The sequence below is a fragment of the Aptenodytes patagonicus genome, chromosome 15 (genome assembly GCF_965638725.1).
Source record: "Aptenodytes patagonicus chromosome 15, bAptPat1.pri.cur, whole genome shotgun sequence".
Taxonomy (NCBI): Eukaryota; Metazoa; Chordata; class Aves; order Sphenisciformes; family Spheniscidae; genus Aptenodytes; species Aptenodytes patagonicus.
The window spans coordinates 11,337,842-11,363,621 of NC_134963.1; the positions used below are offsets into that span (position 1 = coordinate 11,337,842).

The 25,780-nt window shown below is 39.6% G+C and overlaps 2 protein-coding genes across 5 annotated transcripts in view; both read left to right on the top strand.

Moving 5' to 3' along the window:
* The first annotated feature begins 93 nt into the window (after nt 1-93).
* Nucleotides 94-2,781, top strand: DDT (D-dopachrome tautomerase). Its single transcript, XM_076352859.1, has 3 exons — nt 94-235; nt 321-496; nt 1,332-2,781. Exons 1-3 carry the CDS (start codon nt 128-130, stop codon nt 1,402-1,404), a joined length of 357 nt encoding a protein of 118 aa, XP_076208974.1. The 5' UTR covers nt 94-127; the 3' UTR covers nt 1,405-2,781.
* Nucleotides 2,782-5,209: 2,428 nt separating this feature from the next.
* The window catches only part of CABIN1 (calcineurin binding protein 1), a 120,140-nt gene continuing 99,569 nt past the window's right edge, over nt 5,210-25,780 (top strand). For 2 of the 4 annotated variants that reach the window (XM_076352545.1, XM_076352547.1), the window contains exons 1-20: nt 5,210-5,276; nt 6,311-6,450; nt 8,090-8,154; nt 8,616-8,708; nt 9,047-9,160; nt 9,335-9,469; nt 9,734-9,914; nt 10,866-10,995; nt 12,741-12,890; nt 14,015-14,307; nt 15,374-15,542; nt 15,994-16,130; nt 16,527-16,744; nt 18,549-18,627; nt 18,872-19,059; nt 20,327-20,476; nt 21,217-21,411; nt 22,524-22,760; nt 24,328-24,484; nt 24,727-24,842. In XM_076352545.1, the coding sequence (XP_076208660.1) occupies nt 8,152-8,154; nt 8,616-8,708; nt 9,047-9,160; nt 9,335-9,469; nt 9,734-9,914; nt 10,866-10,995; nt 12,741-12,890; nt 14,015-14,307; nt 15,374-15,542; nt 15,994-16,130; nt 16,527-16,744; nt 18,549-18,627; nt 18,872-19,059; nt 20,327-20,476; nt 21,217-21,411; nt 22,524-22,760; nt 24,328-24,484; nt 24,727-24,842 (2,745 nt within the window). In that variant the 5' untranslated portion in view covers nt 5,210-5,276; nt 6,311-6,450; nt 8,090-8,151. The remainder of the gene's footprint in view (nt 5,277-6,310; nt 6,451-8,089; nt 8,155-8,615; nt 8,709-9,046; nt 9,161-9,334; nt 9,470-9,733; nt 9,915-10,865; nt 10,996-12,740; nt 12,891-14,014; nt 14,308-15,373; nt 15,543-15,993; nt 16,131-16,526; nt 16,745-18,548; nt 18,628-18,871; nt 19,060-20,326; nt 20,477-21,216; nt 21,412-22,523; nt 22,761-24,327; nt 24,485-24,726; nt 24,843-25,780) is intronic. The other 2 variants (XM_076352546.1, XM_076352548.1) reach the window with 1 other exon arrangement.

Genomic DNA, 25,780 nt, shown 5'->3' on the forward strand with positions numbered 1-25,780 from the left:
GCTGCTGGCTCCCGCCCCCGCCGGGGCTCCGCTGCCCGGGCCGCTCCGGGGGCGGAGCGGGGCTCGGGCCGGGCCGGGCGGCCGGGCGGCGGCGGTGCGGGGCTGCGCTGCGCTGGGCCGAGGCGCCATGCCGTTCCTGGAGCTGGAGACCAGCCTGCCGGCCGGCCGGCTGCCGCCGGGGCTGGCCCAGGAGCTGTGCGTCGCCGCCGCCGACATCTTGGGCAAGCCGGCGGAGGTGAGCGCGGGGCTAGGGGCGGCGGGGCCGGGGCCGGGGGCGGCGGGGCCGGAGCGGCGGCGACTGACGGGGCCTGTGCCGGCAGCGGGTGAACGTGACGGTGCGGAGCGGGCTGCCCATGGTGCTGTCGGGCTCGGCCGAGCCCTGCGCCCAGCTGCTCGTCTCCTCCATCGGCGTGGTGGGCTCGGCGGAGCAGAACCAGCGGCACAGCGCCCGCTTCTTCGACTTCCTGACGGCGCAGCTGGGCCTCGGCCCCGAGCGGTGAGTGCGGGCCCGGCCCGGGGAGGGGGGGCTCTGCCTCGGCACCTCCGTCGCCCTGGGGGGCGAGGACTCCGTGCCTACCCCTGGGGGCAGGGAGAGGGAGAGCACCTCTTCTGTCAGGTTTATGTCTTGTATGAAACACAGCAAACAGAAGTACGGGAAGATGTTCAGTGATGATGACAATGTAGGTTTTCAGGTCCTCCATGAGATTAAGATGTAATGTAGATCCAAGGCTAGATCGCAAACATTAAGTGCTCTTGGATGCTGAATCCCAGACACACGGTTGAGGCCCAGATAAAACCACGGACTGGTTTGCACTCATTGAACAGTCTGAGAACGATTGTTGTCGGAAGATGAGTAGTTCCAGCTGGTGTAATTGGTGCAAAACCCGGTGGGAATTGGTAGAGCTTCACAGTGGGGTCACCATGCCAAATGCTGAAACAAGGCTGTTCCTGAAGGTAAGCCATGTCCCTCCGTGCCCCTTTTCCCCATCTCCCCAAGAAGAGTAATAGCATTTCCCTGCCTTTTGGTGCTGTCAGGGTAAATACCTGACAAGATTATGAGCTGCTTGGGTTCTTCTGAAATGGACAAGTATCTCATAAAAACAGTGTTGAAATTCAGTCTGCTTTTCAATTTGCGTGGATGAAGTCTGGCACCTGTTTGTACCCTACCCGTACACAGCTTATTTTTGCCTCTGTTAAATTAACACCGTGAAGTGTGAGCCAGCAAGAGCTTAGTGCAGATCTTCCACCTTGTTGCAAACTGGGCAGGGATAATATTTAATTGTAAAATAATGTTTCCTGTCCACTTCATTTTTGCTCTTATACCCAAAAAGGATTGTCATCCGCTTTTACCCACTGGAGCCCTGGCAGATCGGCAAGAACAGAACAGTCATGACATTCCTGTGATCCCTTGAGCGGCCAGTTGGAACAAAGCAATGGTGAAGACAACTCAGAGATGACCAGCTCCATCTATCTACTTGTTTCCTCTTACGATCAAATCTGTGTAGCTCTGCACCTTCACCTGTATGATTCACTTTTGTCTTTGCATCCCGTGCACACAAAGCTGAAGAGTGGGGCAATCAGCTGTACTGATTTTACTAAAATAGTTCAAGGTCTTTGTCTCAAGCCTGTCTCGTAGCCCAAAGGCTCTCCTGGTGCCTATGGCTAAGCCATTGCAATCTGGTGATGGCCACACGTGGGCCTAGAAAAAGCTCTCTTGTAGCAGCAATAAGTTTAATTCCAGAACACATTTGGCTTTATTGAGGACCAGAGGGGTTCTTGGGTTCATCCAGATTTCCTCATACTTTGGAAGGCAGAAAGAGCCTTCTTTCTGTTTCTCTGTGGCAGCAGAAGGGTCCCAGGCTGGCTAAGAAGACCTGGGAGACAAATTCTTCTCTTTTCATGCTCCCCAAAACTCCTTTCTGGAAAGGGGTGTGATTATTGGAAGGGAAGTTTATGCATTTATATAATTGTTTATTTAAGGCTCATGTCAGATCTTGTGCTCTGTGCTCTGCCATCGCCACCCACGGTGGCTGCTCCTACAGTTTTACTTGTCTGCAAGATTTTCACGACTGAATGTTTGTGTGCCAATGGCAGTGTGTAGAGGAGGGACTTGCTTGTGAAGAATTGCACTGTGCCACAGGAAAATACTTGGAAGGTTCTGCTACTGCTAGCTTTAATTCCTGTCATTCACCCAGTTGTTCAAAATACTTTTCCTCATCCTGGTGTTACAGGGAGTTTTGGGATGATGCAGCATCTCACTGTGTTCTGTGGATGGTGTTTTCAGCTCACTGTCCCTGCAGGGAAGTGTTTTGGGTGTTCAGGACCCATATGCTCCCTCACTTTATAACTGGAATACATGTGGCATTTTATTAAAACAAAAGCATGGTACTTTTTATGTATAATGTTATCTCTGCCTTCCACTGATAATGAAAACATTTATCAGTTTCCTTTCCACTTTGTGACTTGGTCAGGTCGCAGACAGGGAGCTCAGAGGAACTGAGAGCATGCCCTTGGGACATGGAGGTCCATGGGAACGCAAGGCTGAAGGGTGCTTCTGCACTCCTTTGTCATTCTGGTTGGAGTTTTATTTGCTTATGACGAGGACTCAAGATAGTTGAAAATATTCCTTCTAATTACCATTTGAAGTTGGTCGTTCCCTATGCAGCATAAACATCTTCTATGTTTGCAAAATCTGTCAGGACTGTAATACCAAACAAATTTGTGTATCAGGCTAGGGGGGCTGCGCTTTGTCTGGTTAATAAAATGTATCAAAGCCTCTTTTGATAAGTGTTGGTTTATTGGCTTACAATGTTGGGGTTTTTAGCTCCCAGCACTTGGAGTCAGGTATCATGGCTGCCCAGGTCCCTGCACTTTCTCAGGAGGTCTTTTCAACTAAAAGTTTTGAAACTCGGGTGACGAACAGGTAGGTGAACTGAGTCTGAGACACACGTGTAACTCAGGAGTGCTCTGTTGCAGGGAAGAGGGTGGACAGCCCTGGCTTTGCAAAAGGGCTTGACCAACCTGAAGGTGAATACTCTGAAATGCAGAAAATTATGTCGCTTTAATTCTGATCTGCAGACAGCTCATTTCCTGGAGGTGAAATGAAAGGAACAAGCACAAACTCTTGCCAAAGCCTTTGTTTCCTTTAGAGAAACCCTGGTCTGCCCCGTGCCCCAGCTCTCCTTTTTCGGGCCATGTTGGCCACTGCTAGGCACTGCCGCAGGCTCTGTGCCTTCCTCTCACCCTCGGCTGCTCCCCGTGTGGGCTCTTGCCTGGGAGCGACTTTCCCAGCATTGCAGAGCTGAGCAGGAAGAGATAAGGAAGGAGAGGGAAAGCTTAGAAAAGAGTATGCCATGCAAATATGTCTGAATAAAATGGGTCCTCAGTGTGACTTTCCCACCCGTTTCCATGGTGTATCTGCATTCTGGCGTTATCTGACAAAAAGTCCTAGAATAATGCAAAATCACGGCCAAAGTGCTGGGTCAAGGACCATCTTGAGAATTTTATGGTTCATGGACTTTGAGCTTTTTTTTGTAAGAGCAGTTAAAATATTAATCAGAGGATCATTTGGTTAGGAACTGTTTGTGCCGTGGTCTGAGCCAATTGATACATTTTTGGTGCTGGTGTCTGTCAGCACAGAATGAGATTCTTTCTGAGAGTCCTATGAGCTTGCGGCTGGCTGTTTTCCTTCATAAACTGCTGGTGCTGAATATACTTTTTATGTTCACATTGATCTGAAGGGATGGCCTATTTTTCCTCCACTGAGCTAATGTTAGAGTAGGTTTGTATAATATTTTAGGGCTTGAGAAGGATACACTGCAAAGGGCAGCCCCCTGAAACTCACCTAGAGCACACACACAGAAACCAACAGAAGCAGGAAACCTTTTCTCACATCTCTGTTGCTTGTTTCCTAGTTGGAGAAAATCAGATACACCACCCTCATCTAGGGCTCAGCAGTAGTGTTATAAAATCCCTTTCCCTTGAATGCTACGTGCAGATTGTCCCTCTTCCGTGGGATGGAGCCCGCCTGACATCTGGATTTAGTATCTCCCAGCTACGGTGGATCTTTTTTGCTGTCGTACTGACCCTGTCACCTCCTAGGCTTAACCTCCTGAGGTTGACTAATATTTCTGCTCCCAGAAATGGCCTCTGTTGGTTTGTTTGAGAACTCTCTGTAGCATGTTTGCAAATTCAAAGGCAACGACCTGATTTTGAACACTGTGTAACCATTTCCTAACTTCAAATCTTTGAAGTGAGGACAATCTTTCTGGTATTTACACAAGAGAGGGCCAGTGAGGCCCTGAGCACGCTGAAGGGCACTCCTGACAGAAAAGTATTACGGAATCACGATAGCTTTTGAAATTATTCTCCAAGCACAACAGTGTGATGCTGCTGTTCTCGGCAACCCTGTTCTTAGTTTGTCATGATGGAAAGATGGGCGTTATTTTCTCCCACAAATGGGACCCTAGAGTTCATACATTTGGGACGAAGAGGACTCTTCCTTACAGTGCTAAGTGCCGATTCGGTGAAACGCCTGAGCACAAGCTTAACTTCATCAGTGTGATGTGTCCTGTTGTGACAAGAGGTGGCTTTAAACATGTGGTTATATCCCACAGATGGAGCAAGGCCCGTGTGCCCTTATCAGTCTGTGTCTGCTCAGAGGCTGTCCTGACACGGTGCCTGCACCAGGAGGGCTTGTGTGGGGCTGCAGATTTTAAGACTCGCTGCAATATGATCACCTTACATTTAAATAGAATTATTTCCACCGGGAGCTGCCGCAGTTACTGTTTGGCTTGGGTCACTGCCTCACACCGTCCTGCCGCCATCGCACAGAAACACCTCCCAGGGTCATAAAAGCATGTTGCCGTCTCCAGCTAGCACCACGGCAAGTTTTAGGGAAAACCAGTAACTTTGGGACGATTTCCAAACCCATTGGAGAGGGCATCCGGAATTTACTTGAGCTTTTGCCCCGCGCCAGCAGAGGCCTCGGCCCCTGTCAGCCCCAGCTCTAACTGCGGCTCCGCCCGCCCCTCTCCCGCCTCCCTGTCCCCAGCGTTCCGATTGGCTGTCTAAGGAACGGCTGCTCGGCCAATGAGCAACCTCTTTATTGGCGCGCGGGGCTCCGGGGGTTCGGAGGAGGTTGCCGTGGAGACCGCCGGTGAGGCCGCGTCTCCGGGGAGCCGCCGCTCGCCTGAGGGAGCCGCTCCGGGAGCCCCGCGGCGGCCGCGCCCCGCCGGCCGGGAGCGGCGCCGGCATCCCGGGGGCGGCCCTGCGAGGTGAGTGTCCCGTCCGCCCCAGCCCCGTGAAGGGGCCTGAGGGGCTGCCGGGGCTTTGGCCCTGCCCCTGCGCAGCCCGCCGGTGAGGGCTGCGAGAGGCCGGCCCGACGCGGCGGGGCCTCGCCTGCTCCCCTCCGCGGAGCCACGGTCAGAGGCAAACGTGGGCTCCCTGCCTCCTCCCGGCCCTTTGTGCCACCCTCCGGGAAGTGGAGCCTGGCAAGCGGCGTGAGAGGCGTCCCCGCTCCTCTTTGCGGAAAGTTGCCGCAGTTCGGTAAAAACGGCTTTTGCTAAAATGCGGCGGAGGTGATCTTTGCAATGTTAAAGACAAAAACCCAAAACAAAACAAAAATTAAGCGTTTTTTTAAACAAATGTGTATTTGCAGTGTATGGATCCCAAGTGTAGCAACAACAACAGAAGCCAGGAAAGCCCGAAGTCGCTCCCTTTGTTTCTTACTTTGAAGTTGAGAATCACACAAGCTCTGGGAAGAAGAGCTGACATTTGAAATTTTTACTTAAGTTTTAAACTACTAAGGTAAAAGGAGATAAGATTTTGAAGGCAGAAGGCTTTAAAGAGGCATTGTTGCCTTTTGAGGATGTGCTCACCTGATGTAGCCACAGATTTATAGCTGAGACACTTGTAACTGAAAAAATTCAAACCGGTTTGTAATATATTAAAGACTAATTCTTTTTTTCCTATCTAACTGATGTTGCTATGTTCCTCTGAAAGTGCTTGTAGTGACATACTTAATTCCTAGATGTTACGACACTTGTAACTCAGTCCGCAGTTAGGTTGGCAACCCTGTACAGTGCCTGGTTTAAAAAAAAAACAAAACCAACCCCCCACCTGCCTGACACACCAATATAAAAGCTGTGCCAAGGCAATATCCTTGTCCCGTTTTTCAAAAGCATTACACTGTTCTGTTATGCTCTCTCAACTTGTGAACACCAGAGAGGAGAGGTGCTAAATATTTGTTACAAACTTTCTGTATAAATAAAAAGTAGAATTAAATTTTTTCTCTCCACCTTTTCTGTAGTCACAGTTTCACTGGCAGTCTAACCACAGAAGTAAACTCTTGACTGTAGTCTCTCTGCTGTTGACTTCCTCTGCCGCCTTGAGCAAGATTATGTGGATTCAGCAAAAGACTTGAGCATATTTCTGAATATAGGCATATTTGTAAGTGAATTTAAAATCACTCAATTTAAATATGTAATTGGTTTGGGATCATACAGTCATTTATTTATATGTCATAAGCATCTGCACTTTCTGTCAAAACGTGGGGCGTTCAATATTTCTGAAAGAGATACCATTAATCTCTGTGCATATATTTTCTCCATATGCAAAGTAGACAAGGAATCCTTGTCTTGAAAGAGATTTGAGGTTTTATTAATGTTTATTTAGTGACTTAAAGAGAAAAATGCTTTATTGCTGTGCAGTTGTCAATTTGATTTAGCTGCAAGCGAGGAAAGAAGTAGTGCATGGGCAAGCAAAATATCATTGCTGAATGAATGAAATTCCTGTCAAAGCATTATTTTCTGTACATGCAGAACTAATCATGATGATGTATGAGTTAATTCAGCTTATAGTGCAAAACTCCCACTGCTTCCTGCTGTGGTTAATTCTGGACTTATTCTTCTATTAATGTGGTCTCCAATATTAAAGACTGTTTTTAGCCTGTCTTGCATGTGTCATCTTTTTGTTTGAGTTGATGGGAAGGTTTTATCACGTAGCAGTGAAGCTTTTCTAAAAAAGCAGCACAGGACTCTCTCATATTTTTTGCCTTTACTAACATAATTTTTCAAGCAGTTAATATCACATAAATTATGGGTTTAGTTATGAGGAAAAATGACTTACAGATTATAAACATGTATTTTCCCCTTTAAACTTCTTATCAGTGGTAAAAAGACCAGAAATATTAATATCCTTCCTTCAGAATGAAGAAATACTAGTTAGTAAAAATTCAGTTTCTTTTTTTTGCATAAATCTAATAGATCTAAGTGCATATGCAGTAGCTGTAACTTGCTTTTGCGTTAGAGGTGGTCTGTAGAAGTTGGTCAACATACTCAGAAAAGACAGCTGTGTTACAAACACTGGTTCTGTTCTAGCAGGGATAGCAGTAATGAAAACATTTTTAATCAGAGGAATTTCCAGGCACAGACAGTATTTTGAGCAGCGGGTTGACTAACCTCTATGGCCTGCTGCAGAGTCAATCTGACACAGATAACCTTCCATTTTTTTTCCTTTCCTGTTCTGTAAATATCCATAAGTGCTGTGGTTTCTAGACATGAGAGAGCACTCTGGTTTGTGCTATAGATAAAAGGTGTGGGAAAACTTCTATAATTTTTTTTTTAAAGTAACTGAAGATAAACTCATAAGCTATAATGATTCATGCTCATAAAATGTCAGAGTATTCAAGAAGCTTTTTTGGTTTTAGCTTTTGTCCTTAAAGGGATTCATGTTGTAATGTTGTTAATATAATGTATGTTCATTAAATATTATACAGTAACTGAATAACCTTATAGCTGTAATTACATTGCCAATACTTCCACTCCCCCCTCACTGCCAGGACTAGAGTCTTGAAAGCCATCCTGAAGTAGTGAATGTGCTTAACTTTGTATTTTATTCTCTGTCTCTAGTTAAAATTCACTTTAATGTTATTGTTCCTATGTGGTAGGGCAATTTATCTCTTGGCATGGGGTGGTGATGACATAGGACAGTTAATTGTTTATTGATTAAAGTATTCCCAGCCTGTCTTTTACTTCTGAATGCTTTCTTTATGAACAGAATAAATATTCTAATCCTGTTTGCTTTCCAGAACTGTTTGTGTTAGGCCCTTCCTCCTAATCCTGGAGAAAGACAGTGTGAATAGCTGTGAACATGGTAAGGGCTTATTAAGATGGTTTTTGAGATGTTTTAGTAGAAATAAAATTGAAAATTTTCTCTTTCCCCAGGACTAAGAATAAATTGGCATAATGAGAACATTGTTTTTGGAGCAATTGTAGTTATTGGTAAATTTAAGAATTTGAAAAAATTCACTGTAATGCACACATCTGTTCTAGAGAAGCTGTTGCTTGTAAGACACTTGAAATTTTGTTTTTGCAGCTGATTTCAGGCAGAAATTGTTTTGCTATTTTATTATTTGCAATTAGTGATGACTGAATTCATTACAGTTCTTGTAACTTTATGTAGAAATCTCTCAGCATTTTCCATTTACCAAGTAAAGTAAAAAAAAAAAAAGAGAAAAATCCAGTTTGCAAGGGAAACTGGGACACATGTAGATATAACAGTCATGTCTGTCACAATACAAGATGTAACTTGTCACGTCTCGACTGTCATTCTAGATTCGAATTGCAGCACTGAATGCGAGCTCCACAATTGAGGATGACTACGAAGGTACCTTCAAAAGTCACAAGACACAGACAAAGGAAGCTCAGGTAAGTAAACCCACGGTTTTCTTAATGAAGTTTTGTCTTGATGGGAGTTTTGTCCTCTCTTGTTGCAGGGATTGTTCAGCCATAATTTTTTTAAGAAAGTTGTGTTACTATCTTATCTCTTGAACCCTCCTTTAGCAAGCTAAAACTTCACTCAAATGAGTTTTATATTAGGTCAGTAAGGCTGATGTTCTGCTATACAATCTGGATGTGGACTGCTATATAGCAGAAAGTATTAAAAGTGTGAAACCACTGATACTCATAATAAATATAAGTATATAGTAATAAGTATATTTAATAAAGTTGCCCTACAAAATAGGTTCTAATTTTTTAAACCACAGGAAGCAGAAGCTTTTGCTTTGTACCACAAAGCTTTGGACCTTCAGAAACATGACCGATTTGAAGAGTCTGCTAAAGCTTATCATGAGCTGCTTGAGATTCGTCTTCTGCGAGAGGTCAGTGACCTTTAGAGAATGAAACTTTAGAAACTATTTTTATTATATTTTGTATTACTTCATTTCTTATTGGCTAATTAGAAATGTCAGTGTTATCAGTTGGCAAGTTGTTTGCTGTTCTTTTTACTTGTCTAATTCCTAATGCCCGCGTTGCATTTATTTTATCATTTCTAGGCAGTTCTTTCTGGTGATGAGAAAGAAGGGCTGAAACATCCAGGCTTGATGTTAAAATATTCCACCTATAAAAACCTAGCACAACTGGCAGCACAACGGGATGACTTAGAGACAGCCATGGAGTTTTATTTGGAGGTACAGTACAGCTGAAATAAAACACTGGAGCCTCAATGTTCGCAAAAACTTGCCAAAATATAGATGTACACCTTTCAGCGTACATCATTTGAATGTATGTCTGAATTCTGTCTACTTTCTGACATTATATGTGATATAACTGGTCCACCATTCAGTCCCCAAATCAGTAATGACCCTGCTGAAAACTAAAGCAGTGCCAATCACTGTAGACAAGTGGATATGCATGTCTGAAATGTGAATAATGTTGTTTGTTATGCTTTCTAGGCTGTAATGCTAGACTCTACTGATGTCAACCTATGGTATAAAATTGGTCGTGTGGCAATAAAACTAATCCGTCTACCTTTGGCTCGTCATGCTTTTGAAGAAGGTCTCAGGTGTAATCCTGATCACTGGCCTTGTTTAGATAACCTTATCACAATCTTGTACACACTCAGTGACTACACAAGTAAGTACAATACACCAAGAAAAATTCTCAAGATATGTGTAATTTTACATACCAATAAAAAACTGTAATGATGCAATCATATAGGAGAAAGTATATTTTGTGTAAGCAGTACATTAGGGTATGATAGAGACTTCTACTTCACGATAGAGATTTTTTACTTCACGATAAAGTATGATGGTTTGTATCAATTCTGGTTACCTTAAAAGTAAATGCTTGTGGTCTCTTAGATCAAAGCCTCTGCAAGAAGTTTCCCTGTAGACTGTTCTCTTGCCTTTCGATGTATGTTGATTTTGTCTTGCTGGTCATTTCCAGCTACATAGTTCCAGGATTTGGGTGTAAAACTACAGTCTAGTTCAAAGCCTAGTATGATTAATTGTAGTTACAGCAGTTGATACAACTGACCCTAAGATTTTACATTCGAGTGATATCCAGTGGATGAACTGATTCAAAGGAAGTTTAGGACAGAAGTTGCAAGATGGCAGAAATGTTGAATCTGATCCCTTAGGTTTGTCCTACCGGAATGGTCCTAATTCTCTTCATGTAATTGCCCACGTGAGCAAAAACCTGGTGGGGTATGTTGCTTGTTACACTAATGGAATCTGCAGTTAAGACATTTGATAACACAAAAATGGTAAATGATTGTGGTTCTGCTTTATGATTCTAATTTCTTTTGTGCAGAAGTGGAGTCTTGAAAGTAAATAAAAGATGTACTGCAAAAATTGTTTAAGCAAAATTAATTATATTCTTTTTCTGGATATAATACTTGGGAAGACATAATAGGTTATTTTAGCTGTATGCATGTAATTATTTGACATGTTACAAAGCTATTGGTCTAATTTATGTAAATGTCATGTTTAGTTGGAATTCAGTGGTGTATATGAAGCCCAGAAATGGGAGCTTTTGAATGAACCAAAGCGGCGATTGACCATTCGATTTCTATTTCTCTGTCAGCATGTTTGTACTTTATCTGCAAAGCTCTGGAAAAAGACTGTCTATATAGCAAAGGATTGGTTCTGAAGGAGAAGATCTTTGAGGAGCAGCCTTGCCTCCGGAAAGATTCCTTAAGGATGTTCCTCAAATGGTGAATGTCATCTTACAGTATATACTGCATTTGGAGTGTAAATTTTGGGTTTGGGGTAGTTCAGAAAAGCTGGTGAGATATAATGCTTTAAGCTATAACAATATCTTGCTGACCTGCCTTCTAAATAATAAAACAATGTTAAGTGTTGGTGCTGCTGACAGAATGTTCTTCAGTAACTACTTTTGGAGGGAGGTAGAAAGAGGCAAAAAATCTATTTGCTGCTGCTCACTTATTTGCATACCTAGATCCCTTGTAATCGTCTTCCTTTGTTTTATTTTATTTATTTGCAGCTGATAACTGCAACATTCGTTTTAGTTCTTGTATTCAAGAATACAAATATATGTCAATACAAACCAAACAAAACCCCCCCCCCCAAACCCACACACGTTACTGCTTTTCCAAGCAGTTACAAATTTGGGACTTGATAACAATTTTCTCATATCAATAGGTTTCAGGGAGTCTTACTGCTTTTTATTGACAAATGAGTACAGTCAGAAGACTTTGTATGTCATTTGTACTCGAGATGCAGAAATTCTTAGTTTATTAAGCTCTCAGACCACTGCAACTCTGAAAATATTTTGCAATATTATGTTTGAGATTTTAGTCCTTTATTATTACTCTTTTTATTGCAGTATGTAAAACTTTTACTAAAAGTTTGGTGTCATGTAGCTCTGCAAAGTAGACTGTCTCTTTGTTTGTGGATTTTATAGTATGAGTGGGTAGGAGGAAAGCAGGAAAAGAAAATAGAGGCCCATAAAATTTACAGGATCTGAGTTAACTGACCATTCAGCATCAGAGCTGCTTCTGATACTGTAATATGTTGTTGTGATGGTCAGCAGAATTCAAGAAAGAAGTTACGTTTTTAGTTTAATTATGGTTCAGTCTCACTGAATATAGTAGTCGCTGCACGTGCAGATAACATCAGTACCTTATATAAGTTGTATGTGGTAAATGGAAGTGGAACTTAAGTTATGCAATAAATCAGTCAAAAATATGTTTAACATTTTAGACGATTGTACTCCTAACATCTAAAATGTGGAAGTACAGAGTATTTAGAAGATATAGGAGAGAAAGGATAACTTAAATTTTAAGGCTCTACGATTCTATGTATAGCAGTAGACCTTTAACAGAAAGTCTTGTTTAGTTATAGAGACCCTGATTTATTAAGCTGCCTTAGGTCTGGCTCTTAAAATGAGTTACATGTTGAATTAAGCCAGGGCTTTTAGCCGCTTGTTTTTTGTTTCTGGATTGTGGTATCTCTGAAAAAGTGGATTATTTTTCACTTTCAAAAATTCATTCCTAGACTCAAACTATACAAGACAACTTTCAACTCCAAATTGTATTTGTGATGACGTGAGTTCCTCAAAATAGCACTCTGAAATGAAAGGGATTTCTCAGCCATACAATTTTTTTCTGAACCAAAAAATTGTGTCCCAGAAAGAAAACAAAACCTCCTGCTTTTCTTTCATTTCTCAGAGTTTGGAAAACAGAATAGGACAATCTCCCTTTATCTTTTCATTTTTAAGGCAGAACAAAGATTTCGGATGGTGAACACTTCTATATGCATGCTATAAAGTTTGTAAAAATAATGTTATTTGAATGCTTGTTTTAACACTGTTTATTTTTGTTATATTATAGAAAGATATCACATGAATCTCCCCAGTCTTCTAAAAAAACCCAAACAACAAAAAAAACAACCAACAAACAAAAACCTTAATTTGTCTTCATTTCTTATTATTTCTTAGTGACATGTCTATCCATAATGTAAATGTGAGTGCAGCTGAAACAGGAAGAATCATAGATGAAGCACTGGAGCTGCGTAAGAAAAGACAAGCTTTGCTAGTGCGTGACAGAGAACCAGACCTCAGACTGGTCCAGCCAATTCCCTTTTTCACGTACGTCTTTATATTTTCTCTTTTTAAAATGTTTCTCTGAAACTACTTATGCTGACAACTGTGTTGCACTTCAGATTTCTTCTGAACACTTTTTTTTCTTGTAAAAACAAACAAAGCAACCCCCCAGTGTTTTCATATTTTAGGAGTTTATAGTTGGTTTGGTGTGCTTATGATTTTAGCATAAACCCCATATCTATCAGTTTTCAACCTTTGAATTAAAACCAGTAATGTAAAACCAACCAAACAAACAAACAAAAAAAACCCCCAAATCCCCTCCTAACTAAGAATGATTTGGCAGCCATTCCAATTGTGTTACTGGATTCTTCGTATGTGACTAGTTTGTATATGAACTTCAAAGTAAGTTTAGCTTTTTAAAAAATGTTTTTACTATTGGGATAATGGAAACTCGGAAACAAATTACATTTCCTTATTTGCAGCAAGATATAAGGATACTAGTAAGTTGTTATATATGTCTTTATTAAGGCATAAGGGATTGGCTTTTGGTTTGGGTTTTTTATTGCACTTATTTTTCTGGAATATTAATGGACTCTGCACGTAGGTCCTATTGCAGAGAAGTTGCTTCTACTTGTGGATAAGGATGAGATTTTTTTTATTGTTGATTGAATGCAGAACCTGAAAATGGTTCCTTTGATACTACTTTTCTAGGGTTCAGTATAGAATAATTTCCTCAGCAACTACTGCATAGACCTTTTTTTGTTAGAGACGTTTTTTGAGATTAGGCACATTATTGACTCCCATTTCCTTCCTACTGCAACCAACTCACCGGTTTCCTCTGAAAACTTTTGCCTGCTGCCACATTTTGTCCTTGTTTCTCTAAGTGGTGTATTCTAGAAGGAAAGCTCCTACGGACCTCTGTTCCAGGCCTGAAATTGTCAGTGGTCCATATGACAGGAAATACAGAAAGATACTTTCCAGCTTTTCTAGTTGTGGGACAGGTTTTGACACTCAAATGTGTATCCCTTTCCCACTGAAAAGCTGCTCTTGCTACCTCTAAGCTATTGGAGAAAAACAGTGTTGAATGCTGTTAGGTTTGTAAATACAATTTAGAAAATAATGTGACAAGAATTAATGAAGTGGTGATGCCATTGTGTTTCCACATGCAGGTGGAAGTGTTTAGGAGAAGCTTTACTTGCCATGTATCACCACCTCACAACATGTGATCCTCCTCGACCCAGTCTGGGAAAGAGAATTGATCTCTCAGAATACCGAGACCCAGTTCAACATTTGATTCTTTCTCCTACCTCTACTCCTGTCAGTGTTATTCAGCCGACTCCTGTCAGCACTAATCCAGTGGTGACAATGCCAGATCCTGTATTACCTTATACTCCAACGACACCCAACTTTCCAAGTCACAGTCAGAATTCATTGGAACCAGGAGCTACTGTAGGTGAGCAAGGTACTTCAGTGTAAGATTCAAAATATCTTTCCTACTTATCTGGGTATTAAAAGCACTACAGAATTCATTGGGAAATGCTGTCTTTAAACTGCATGTTGGTGGATTCAGAACCTTTTCAGTTTATGTATAATGTCTGGTAGAAAAAGTGAAGTTGAGCTCTATAAAATTAAGTTCTGTTAACCCTTTACATTAGAAAAGGAAGGCCACCTACACTGCCTGAAAATCTTTGATTCCTGACTAAGACATAGGACCAGTGTTCAGGACAGTGGACTTACTTTCCTATCTAATGGAATTGAGAGTCAGGTTGATTTGTTGTTCTTAATTGTTACGCCAGTGCAGGAGTGTCTAACCTCTTCTGGTTTTGTGCTATTAGCTCACACGTCAGTTTTTCAGTCTTTAAGATTAGAAGAATCATGACTCCGTTCCAGCAGTGATACATATCAAGCTTGTGAAGAGTCTTCAGCTCCTTAGAATGAATGAGCTGTTATAGAAGATGACTGGATTATTCTTCTGCTCATGTGTAACTTTAAGAACCTGAGAGAACCAAGCTGTCAGCTATATTTATTTGAAATCTGTAGCAAGAGGTTTGAATATTTTATACTGTAGCTGTATATGTATTTACATATCTAAAACTATCAAGGAGTTACCAGTGTTTTGTTGATATTCATGGGAATTTACAGGTGCTTCTGGAGTTAAAGGCAGACTCCTCTGATTCCCATTTCAGAAACTTCTTGAAGACTAAAATAATAAATTCTAGTGAATGATGAAATGCAGAATTTTCATTAAGTCTGCTTCTTGCCTCAGACCAGCATTTTTATGCAAAATGCCAAAGCCAGTTTATATTAAAGTGATTTTTTAATTATTATTATTTTAAAATTTTTGGCACTGTCTTCAGAAGGAAACCAATGAATCTGAAGTGTTGCTGTAGAATAAAATAAAGTGTCAGCCACAAATAACTATTTTTTTTTTTTAAATAAAAAAGATTATCCACTTTTTGTTTGGCAATTTAACCTGTCAGTATCTTTTTTTTTCCTCCTTTTTTTTTTTTTTTAAATTCTCTTTCTAGGTGACATATCTGCAGGTGATAAATCTAAGAAAGGTGTGAAGCGAAGGAGAATTACAGAAGATAGTGGTGAAACAGCAAAAAGGAGATCTGCTAGAGTCCGGAACACCAAGTGTAAAAAAGAGGAGAAGGTTGACTTTCAAGAGCTGTTGGTGAAATTCCTTCCTTCCAGGTACTGTACAGGAATAACTTCCATTATGAGAGTATCAAGAGCTAAGTAGAGGGAGCTGTCTGGGATTTTGTTTGATTGATATACCCCAACCTTAAAACCACTAGACCCATGTTAGTTTTTGAAGCAGATGTGATGCATTGTCTTCTCACAAATTTAATAAAACTGGTTTTAGTGAAAATTACTAAAAACTAATTGAAAAATAAGAAAGCTTTTATTAATGTGAAACTGAATTAGAGGACAATGCAGATGTCAGAATGGATAAGATAAAGAAACAAGGTAATCTTGGTTTGGACAAAATTTGGGAACTGGATATAAATCTCTGAATTTGCTTCAGTTAATGTACTTTCACTGTTAAAATATGCACAACGTGCCATGTTTAGGTTTCACTTACTAGTGAAAGAAAGAATGAGGATTTTGTTGATATTGTGGTTTTTGCCCACCTTTCACACAGATTAAGGAAATTAGATCCAGAGGAGGAGGAGGACCCTTTCAATAACTATGAGGTGCAGTCAGAGATCAAAGAGGAGAATTTCCAGCATGTTGGACCACATAGACTGTCATTTGATTCTACAACATTTATGGAATCTGGTAAGGATTTCATTATAACCCCCCCTCTTTCTCTGTTGTTTATTCCATATTGTATGCTTTATTTTCCATATTTTCCTATCATATCTAGAAGATACAGAAGTATATGTTACTTTAAAAAGTATAATTTTTTGGCATAAAAATATCTCGGCTGGTAACGGGTGTGATTTTTTTTTTTTTAAAGTCTTGGGGACTGCTTAATTACTGTGTGCGAGAGCTCTATTGTGTGGAGTTTCCCGTTTAAACAGATTGGAATACAATAACTTAATTCTGCATGTATGCAGCACAGGAGAACTGCTGCAAGATCAGTGCATAAAACACTGTTGAAACTTACTGGTTTCAAGTTATGGTCTGCCTTGACCTTAAACATGTATGGCTTTGTGTTTATCTGCTTTCTAGAAAAACAGGATGTTCATGAATTCCTGCTGGATAACCTGAACAATGGTGGGATCTTGGAGCTGATGATGAGATATCTGAAAGTCATCAGTCAAAAGTTCCTAGTGAAGTGGCCTCCTGGCTTGTGTGAGGTGGTCCTTAGTATCTATAATAGCTGGAGAAAGCATAGTAGTAGTCTTCCCAATCCATTACTGAGGGACTCAAGTAATCAGCATATCAAGGTAATGAAACACTTTTCCTTATACTTCTATTTGCTGCTGTGCTGCTCACTGTGTACCAAAAGTACCTAACTGAAATCCAGCAATTAGACACAGGTTTTGCTTAGCTCTGTCTGGGGAGCTGCTTGTCCTAGCTGTTGCATCTTTCATAAACTGTGGTATACTGCAGCTCGCATAACTGTTTGTTCCTGAGCTCCTGAACCTATCTGGGTGGTGCTATATGCAAGTATACTCTATACCTAATATGCATAGAGATGTAATATAAATACTATAGACATAAATATGTTTTACTCCTTTACTCTGTTGTTGCGCTTTCTTTTTCTTCCCTCCCTTTGCTTCTGATACGACACAAATTTTTGTTTTGTCATCAGGAGAGTAGAGAGGCTGCTCTGTTCACACTGGCTGATTGAGGGTCAGCATTTCTGCTCTAAATAGAGTAAATACAATTTAGTTTCAAAATAACCTGCAATTTACAGTAAAAACAAAACAAAAACAACCCCACCCCCCCAGCATCACCATTTTATTACCTTTATAAATCTGTAGATTTCACAAATGCAGATAGAAGAAATGGTAGGTTCATTAAATTAATGTTAAACCAGCTTAGTGACACAAGGTGATACTCCTTAAATTATAAAACCAGTACTGATACTTCTTGTCCACTGAGCCTGCCTATGTTATCTTTTCAATGTTAGCAGTGTGTATTCATTTGGAAAGTTATTTGCCTTTGGTATGACTGCAGTTTGAAATACTGCTTTTTCAGATCAACAGTGTTTCTACTTTTTTGCAAATGAAAAATGAATTCTGAAAACTGTTCCATTTACTTAGTTTACAAAACAAACAAAAATATTGCTATGTAGCGGATGTTAAATTTTTTATACATCCTGTGACTTTTCTATTTCTGTATATTTTTCATCTATACATACCCTTTTTTAAACAAATGTAAATATATTTATGAATGTTTTCCCTTGGTTCTCATTATTACTTCATAACTGTAGCTTGTCCTTATCTGTACTATTAAAAATCACTGTCCTCATGCTTGTCTATTCTTTTTCATCCTTGAATTTATTTTAAACTTGATCTGCAAGCTATCCTGAGTGTAATAAATCTGGGTTTTTAAGATTGTAAAGGGCTATTCTGGTAACGTGTATGGACTTTTGAACCTTTTCACAAGCACCCAGTTTTTACAGCTGTAAAGGACCTGTAGCCCTTATTCCTATGAATTTAATCAGAAAATAGTATATTCTTCACTGCACAAAACTACCTGGCAGAGATCCATGGTGATGTGATTTTTTTAATATACTCCTGAACTTTATCCAGCAAGCATTAATAAGCTGATAATACTAGAGTACATAGTCTCATGGAGATAAATACTGAAAAAATTATAGGATATAGACTTATTTCTCAAATATCAGTACTTCTACTGTATTCTGGAAACATGCTTTTAGCATGATTTAGCAGTTTAATATACTTTTATTTCAGCCAGATACAAAAATAGGGATATCACTTTTTTCTAACATCAGGCAGTGCTGTTCTGCCTACCTTCTTTTATGAGCTGAGATTTATTTATTTATTTTTTAATGCTCTTTCTAAGTATTGTTTTGTTTTGTACCTGTTGATTTGTAAATGCTGTTACACACCTTAGACGGAGGATGAAGTAGTTATAGCTTGGGAATAGAAATCCCAAGAGGACAAGTTGAAGGTTTTCTTTGAAGTAAATTGCAAATTTAGTGGTGGTTTTTTTTAATTCTTCTTTTAATGTATTTCTTCCTGTATACTCTTTTTTGATATCTCCATACTTTTTCTGAAGGATATGATGTTGATGAGCCTTTCTTGCATGGAACTGCAATTAGATCAGTGGCTACTGACGAAAGGGAAGAGCTCTACAGGTGAGAACTGGATGTTACTTTCTTCAGACTCTAAAAACACTCAAGGTATATGAAGAAATGTTTCCAGGAATTCATTGGGTTTTAGAGCTATTTTTTCTTAATGAATATCTTTCAGATCTGGATTTTATTGGTCTATCAATTGTTTGCCTTAAAGTAGATCAGTACTTTTGAAATACTACTATGTGGGACTCTTTTCATGGGATGCTGGTAACTTTATAATAAAATGCAATTAATTGACTTGCAGTTTCTCCACGAAATTGCCCTGCTGCCTCTGTGAATGGAAAGTTTGGTCCTGACTTTCCCGGAACTCACTTCTTGGGAGACCTGTTGCAGCTGTCATTTGCATCCTCACAGCGAGATTTATTTGAGGAAGGCTGGATGGAGTTTGTCACTCGGGTGTATTGGCTGAAAGCTCGCTTTCTGGCACTGCAGGTTTGTTTTACTTTTGATTTAACAAATAAAACTTTTCCCAAATTAAAATCAATGTTGTTCAGAGATGCTACAGCTGATTCAGGAATCTCAGCTCATTTAAGCATGTGGATAAAATCAGCTGAAAACAGTGATTTCATTTTACTTTATAATATAATTAACTATCCCTAAGGGTAGAGGTGGAAATTAAGTAGGAGGTCTCACATGCTAAGCTAATATTCAGATATGTTTAATATGTAAGTCTTTGTTTAAATTAGCTGGTGTTCAGCTTAAAAAAGTATTTGGACCAAAGTTATTTGGAGTAGTATTGTGTAGCTGCAGAACATGGATTTTTTTGGGACCTGGACTAGTGGATACTATCAAAGTCCCAGACAGTTCAAAATGCAGCTTTCAACTGAAGCAGACTGTATGTTTAATTACTCTCCCCTCTGCTTTTTCAAGGTAGCATGATTCTTCTTTCGGAGACGTTTAATTTAATATGCAGATTTTGAAGCAGAGGGTTTTAAACCTATCACTGAGGGAATAATTTGAAAGAAATGTTGTTTGATCCCAGACTTTTTTCTCCCCTCCAAGCGTTGCTTCCTCAGGACATCAAAGAGTTTGTTTATGCATCAATTATGTTTAAGTCAATTGTCAACTAATAACGTGAGTCAGTTTCATGAGTGTGAACCTACCAGTTCATTCCATTTTTATTTTTTGCATCTAAGGATTCCTTTCTAATAAACTTACTTGAGGAGAAATAAGAGTTCCAATACGGCTACTGCCATTTTTTCTTCAGCTATAGAGAGTTATATTTTGCCTGTGCAGCTTGCGTTCCTCTCCTGACCACTCAACTTCAGTATCTACTTCTGTTGGACAGAGCGAGTAGAATGCATTCACTTTGCAGAATGTAAGAATGTTTCTTGACGCAATGTTTTTATTTGCACAAATGGAAGAGTTATTTCTGCTGTTTTACTCTTCCATGTCTTTAAAGGAAAGGGATTTTAGCAATCCAAATTAATCTTTCAAATTTATGCAAGCTGAATTCTATTTCTCTGATTTGTTTTACCTGTTATTAAAGTCACTGGTAAGATATACTGCTTTTTTTTTTTTTTTTTTTTTTTTAATTTGAGATTGTCAATTGTATTTGTTTTTTATTTAGGAGGATGTGCAGTAATCACACTGGCAGTGCCTGCATTGAATTTAAACATTTTCTACATGCTTTAGAAACCCTTGCTGCAGACAGAATTCTAGGTTTTTTTGTTTGTTTTCCTCTGTACTGTTTCTGTAGGGAGACATGGAACAGGCACTTGAAAACTATGATATCTGCACTGAAATGCTACAGAGCTCCACTACAATGCAAGCTAAAGCTGACAATGAATGCAGCATTGTAATACGGTTACCTAATCTACATGTTGATTCTGTTGTTTCTTTAGAAGAGGTAAGAATTAATTTGCAGGTGTATTCTCCCCACTCCGTCCCTCCCAGTTGCAAAGGTCATCTATGAATTAGCTCTTTTGTGATGGAAGTTTACCATATCTGTCCTATAATTTTTTTAAGAGTGAAAGGACAGGTTAATAGTTTAATGATGATGTCAAGGCCATCATCTTCTTTTCAAAAAGACACCTTTTGGATCTGTTGGTCCTGTACAACTTCAGATTGCTTTTATGCAAAATAAAAATATTAGAGCAGCTGCATGTAGAACAGTAGATTGTTAGATTAGTATTTTATTTTCTGTTCGCCTTTGCTTAAATGAGCTCTTTACTTCAGCAGTCTGTTTTCCACATAACAATTTGCATACACTTTTAAACAAAGGGATGTCCAACTTCTATACTTTCTATTGCTGTTTTGGGGGATGAACTCCAACACAGGAGATGCCGTCTTCATTTTGAAGTCCATCTGATGGATGTGTTCTTGCAGTGTAGAAATGTGTGATTTTGGGACTTGAGGCAAAAAAGTTTAACATCATTATAGCACTGAAGTCATATATTATATAATAATTAAAAATCTGTGGAACGGGTGAAGTGTTTCACAGTAGGTGTTTTCTTCCTGGTTTATATTCCTGGATGTAGCTGTAGAGTTCACATAGCTTTACAGCTAAACTGCTAGGAGAAATGTCGGTAGTCAAATGTATGTGAAGACAAAATGAAAGTTGGATTGTGCCATCTGTGGTGTTTGCAGATTGAAAAGAACCTAAAATCTCTGGAGAGATGCCAGTCTTTGGAAGAGATCCAGCGACTGTATGAGGCAGGGGATTATAATGCAGTGGTGCATCTGCTTCGTCCAACGTTATGCTTTAATGGTTATGGCAGAGCAAAACATCTGGAATTTGTAACATCCATACCAGAGAGACCAGCACAGCTGCTTCTCCTACAGGTTTGGTTTGTTTCTTTAAAAAATCTTTTTTAGTAAGGGATTAAGACTTATTCCTGAAAAAAGGATGAAAGGATTTCTAGAGTGGGTGTTAATGGTTAACGAGTCTTATTTACAAAGCAAAACGTGGAACCAAATCTGTAAATGGTCTGAACAGTATAGCTTTATCGACATCATTAGCAATATGCCAGCTTTTGCTAACTGAGAATGTGGCTAAAGATATAAGATGTCTGAGGCCTACATGAAATGGCCAGAAAAATCGTAAATTCAAATAAACTTGAATCATCTGCAGAGACATCTTATGGATGGATTCATGCTATCTGCATCTGCTGTGGATACTTCCTGCTTTTGCTGATGTTGACTATAGGGTGATTTACAACCATTCTGAAACTTAACTTAAAAGTTATCTAGCATATAAATGATTTTTATGATGTAGTGTATCTGTCCTGCATGAATTTTGATAGATACATCCAGTATAATTGCTATAGATTTAGTCCATTTGACACTATGAAAATAAGTGTACAAATGAGATCAGCTGTAGGAACAATTTGAGCCTATCAGGTTCTCTGAGGTAAAAAAAAGGTTGCACAAAAAAAGTCTTACGCTCTTTTAATTGGACTGAACCAAGTCCTACAGCCTCCGTGCCATCTCATGACCCAACCTTGGCAGAATAGAAAGAAGCAGGAGGATGTTGCTATAATGCTAGCCTTACAGTTGCTATTTTGTTATTTATGAAGTAATAAAATGGTAGCACAAGACCATAAAGATCCAAACCCTGTTTCTGTAGGGCCTCTATTCAACTGCATATCATTAGAATTTTAGACCTACAGCCATCCCTTTCCTGAATATTTTTTTCTTGCATCTCTTATTAAAGCAGAAAGATTCAGTGATGATTTTTTTGACATTTAGATCCTACTTGTATATTTGTCATCCAGGGTCCAGGCACCTCCTGTTGTCCTTTTTTTAACATCATATTTAAAGGTGTTCTGTTATTGTTTCATTAAAGTAACCTCATTAACTGTATATAGTGTATTGCTTTGCCCTGCTGTGCATTCATAGTTTAAAATAAACCCTTCATCCTTGTAACAGATTTTTTTCACATTTACATTCCCTAGGACTCCCTGCTCAAACTGAAAGATTACAAGCAATGCTTTGAACGCTCAGAAGTTGCCTTGAATGAAGCAATTCAGCAGATGATTAATGTGACAGCAGCCTCTGCTAAAGAAGAGTGGGTTGCTACGGTAACACAACTGCTCATAGGAATAGATACTTCATTATCATCAGCCAGCAGCATCCTGAAAGACTCTTCTATAACACCAAGCCTTGTTCGATTAACAAACAACCTGATTCAGGTAACCTGTTCACTTGCACTAGGAAAGAGATATTGTGTGCTACGGACCTTCAGACATGATACAGCTGCTGTCTGAATTGCCACCCACTCGCAGTGACGTTTTGGGTTACATTTTTGTTGGGGGAATGTTGGGGGAAGATGAGCATTACCTTCATAGTCTTCATTTTCATTTCAGTATGTTAGAGATGCACTGAGCACGCCTGTGCTAGAATCAGTAACAGCAGGTACCTTCAAACACCAAGCTGCCTAAAATAATCAAAGAATTATTGAGATAATAATTACTTCCTTGGGGTAAGATAACCCAAGGAACCACACTATTTTCTTACTCTGTTTGAAATGGTGATAATGCAAAGACTGACTGAGCTGGCTGGGCAGTTTGTAAGTTATGGCACTGATCTTGGCTGTAATGTGCTTTGGGCTAGAAGACAAGATCCTGTAAGCCTTACAAACATGGTAGAGTTGCTTGCAAGTGATGGCTGAGCTAAGGGTTTTTCCAGTAAAAACAGAGAGGGTGATGAGAAGAGGGCAGGAAAAAAATGATGTGCGGACTGTTTCTAGCATTACGAATACAGCTAATTTTAGCCTTTTAAAGAAGGTACTTTCAAGCCTTAAAACTACTGAATGAATTGTCCCTTCCAACCCAAACTATTCTATGATTCTATTCTATGATTCTGTGAATATTTTTCAGTCCAGGTAACAAATGGCAGACTCTCAGTTCTGTTAAGCTAGTCTAGTTAATGTCAAAATTCAATGTGCTTGCAACTCTCAAATCTCCATTTACTTCAGTAAAAGCCAAGGACCTTCACTACTCACAAAATCATACTCTCATTGTGTAAAGTTGTATGTGTGTCACTATGTTATGGAATTCTGGAGAACAGAGTATTCATTGTAATATCCTAAATGGTTTCTGTAGTAATAATAAATATGATTCTTTATCTACATAAATACCAATAGAAAAGCTGTTTTATGTGTGAAAGAATGTGAGAAAAATGTACGACTTCGGAAATTTCTGGCACCGTGGCAATAAAATGCGCAGTTGTCTATGAGAAATGCTAGGACAACGGTTCCATGATACAGCATTGTGTTGCTCAGAATTTATTCAGTTAGATCATTTATATAGCATCTGTTAATGATTCTAGTTGGTCTTTAACAGTTGTTGTGAGACCTGGTAAAGAATTCAGGAATTCTTTTAACCAAGTTCCTCTTCCTTGCTGGATTGTAGATAAATTTTCTTGTACAGTAATGAGGCCTACTAACACTAAGAATTTATGCTGCGCATTTGCTTACTTTGAATTGTTTGTATATGGTATTAACAGAGAAATAGCTAGTTGGAAAATGATGATGCAAGAGGAATGTCAGGGTAGGGGAAATGATCTTCTACCCTTCCCCATACCAGTTGATCTTATTTGTAGGACTTCTACCGCCACTCATTGTGAGAAGCTGAGACTCAACTTTCGATTATTTCTTTAGAATAAAATGAATTACCAACTCTGGGTTGTTTGGAAAGGATTCACACCTGCTGTTTATTTCGTATCACTTTGTCTGTATAATGTCTGTTTCTTTATTAGATCATAGACTGCAGCATGGCAGTCCAGGAAGAACCAAAAGAACCATACGTCTCCTCAGTGCTTCCATGGATTATCCTGCACAGGATCATCCAGCATGAGGAAGATGCTTTTCGATCCCTTTGCAGCCAGCAGCAGCAGCAGAACCAGGGAGAAGAAGGTGGGTTAATTATTCACTTTTACATATTGGAGCTGAGCTCCTTACCATCTAGCTCTGGAATATAAATAAGAACATACTTGTTTGTTTGTCATCTTATCTTGCTGGCTGAAAGGGAGTAGAAGGGTATGCAAACATCACTTTCTTATCAGAGAGGAAACTTCTTTTTGCCAGATGAAGTATTGACTAGTTGGATTTAACTCAGTTCTGTGCTTCTTAAATATTTACCAACTTCTTTCTTCCAGTGAGTCCTGATACCCCTATGTTGCCTTCTTCACTCATGCTGCTGAACACTGCTCATGAGTATTTGGGAAGAAGATCCTGGTGTTGCAATTCAGATGGCGCTCTTCTCAAGTTCTATGTAAGTGTTAGCATCATAGAATAATTTAGGTTGGAAGGAACCTCTGAAAGTCATTTGGCTAGCTCCCATCTCAAAGCAGGGAACAACTTCAAAGTTATATTAGATTGTTTATTGCCTTGTCTTCATGTTAATACACTTCTAAATCCATTTTCCTTCTTCTCCCGGACAAATGCTTGAACATTTCAGTCGGTTTAATCTGAATAGCAAAGGTTTGTTATTGCAGACCCCTGTCCGTCGGTATGTTTTGGGGACTTTTGTCAGACAAAAGATGCCTTTTGATAACCAACTCTGTACTATGAAGACATCTTAAATGGGAATTAGTAAATGATCTACCTTGCCCTGAAAGAGGAAGTGGGGAAGTGTTAAGTGATTATTCTGAGTACTTAGGAGAAATTTGGGCCTGTATCAGCCACTGATCATGATAAAACTTCAGTTGAATAACTTGAATTTTGTGGTGCTTAGCTTCAGAAGATGCATCTTCTACTCTTTAAAAATAAACAGAGGTGATGTTTGAAGCTAATAAAAATTTCTGGCACTTACCAGCATTCATCCGGATGACTGGTAATATGGTAATTTGTCATTGTTGTATATTCTTTCCTGTGGTAAAGTCAGAGGTTGTTTGGGTTTTATTTTTGGTAATGAACGTATAAAACTGCTTGCAGCTTGTGACCTGTGGAAAGGGAATACCTGAATACTGCATCTATATCCAGTTTTGTCTTCTCCTTCTGTGTCTGGTAGCTCAGCCACACCCCTGCCCTGCTTGCAGCAAAGGTTTACTCTGTTTTAAACTCAAAATTTTATTTTAGATATTCAAATAACATTTTACTCGGTAATAACTCTTCAGCTGTCCTCTGAGAATTAAGAGTAACAATTCTAAATTCACAACTCTTGAAGGTGAACAATCACCTCAAGTCTACTAGCTAGAGAGGGAGGGAGGG

Bases quoted from the DNA above. Each gene is read 5' to 3' on its own strand.
- DDT (XM_076352859.1), top strand. From the start codon at position 128: ATGCCGTTCCTGGAGCTGGAGACCAGCCTGCCGGCCGGCCGGCTGCCG. The intron at 236-320 runs GTGAGCGCGGGG...CTGTGCCGGCAG, and splicing joins TCTTGGGCAAGCCGGCGGAG to CGGGTGAACGTGACGGTGCG. The intron at 497-1,331 runs GTGAGTGCGGGC...ATACCCAAAAAG, and splicing joins CTGGGCCTCGGCCCCGAGCG to GATTGTCATCCGCTTTTACC.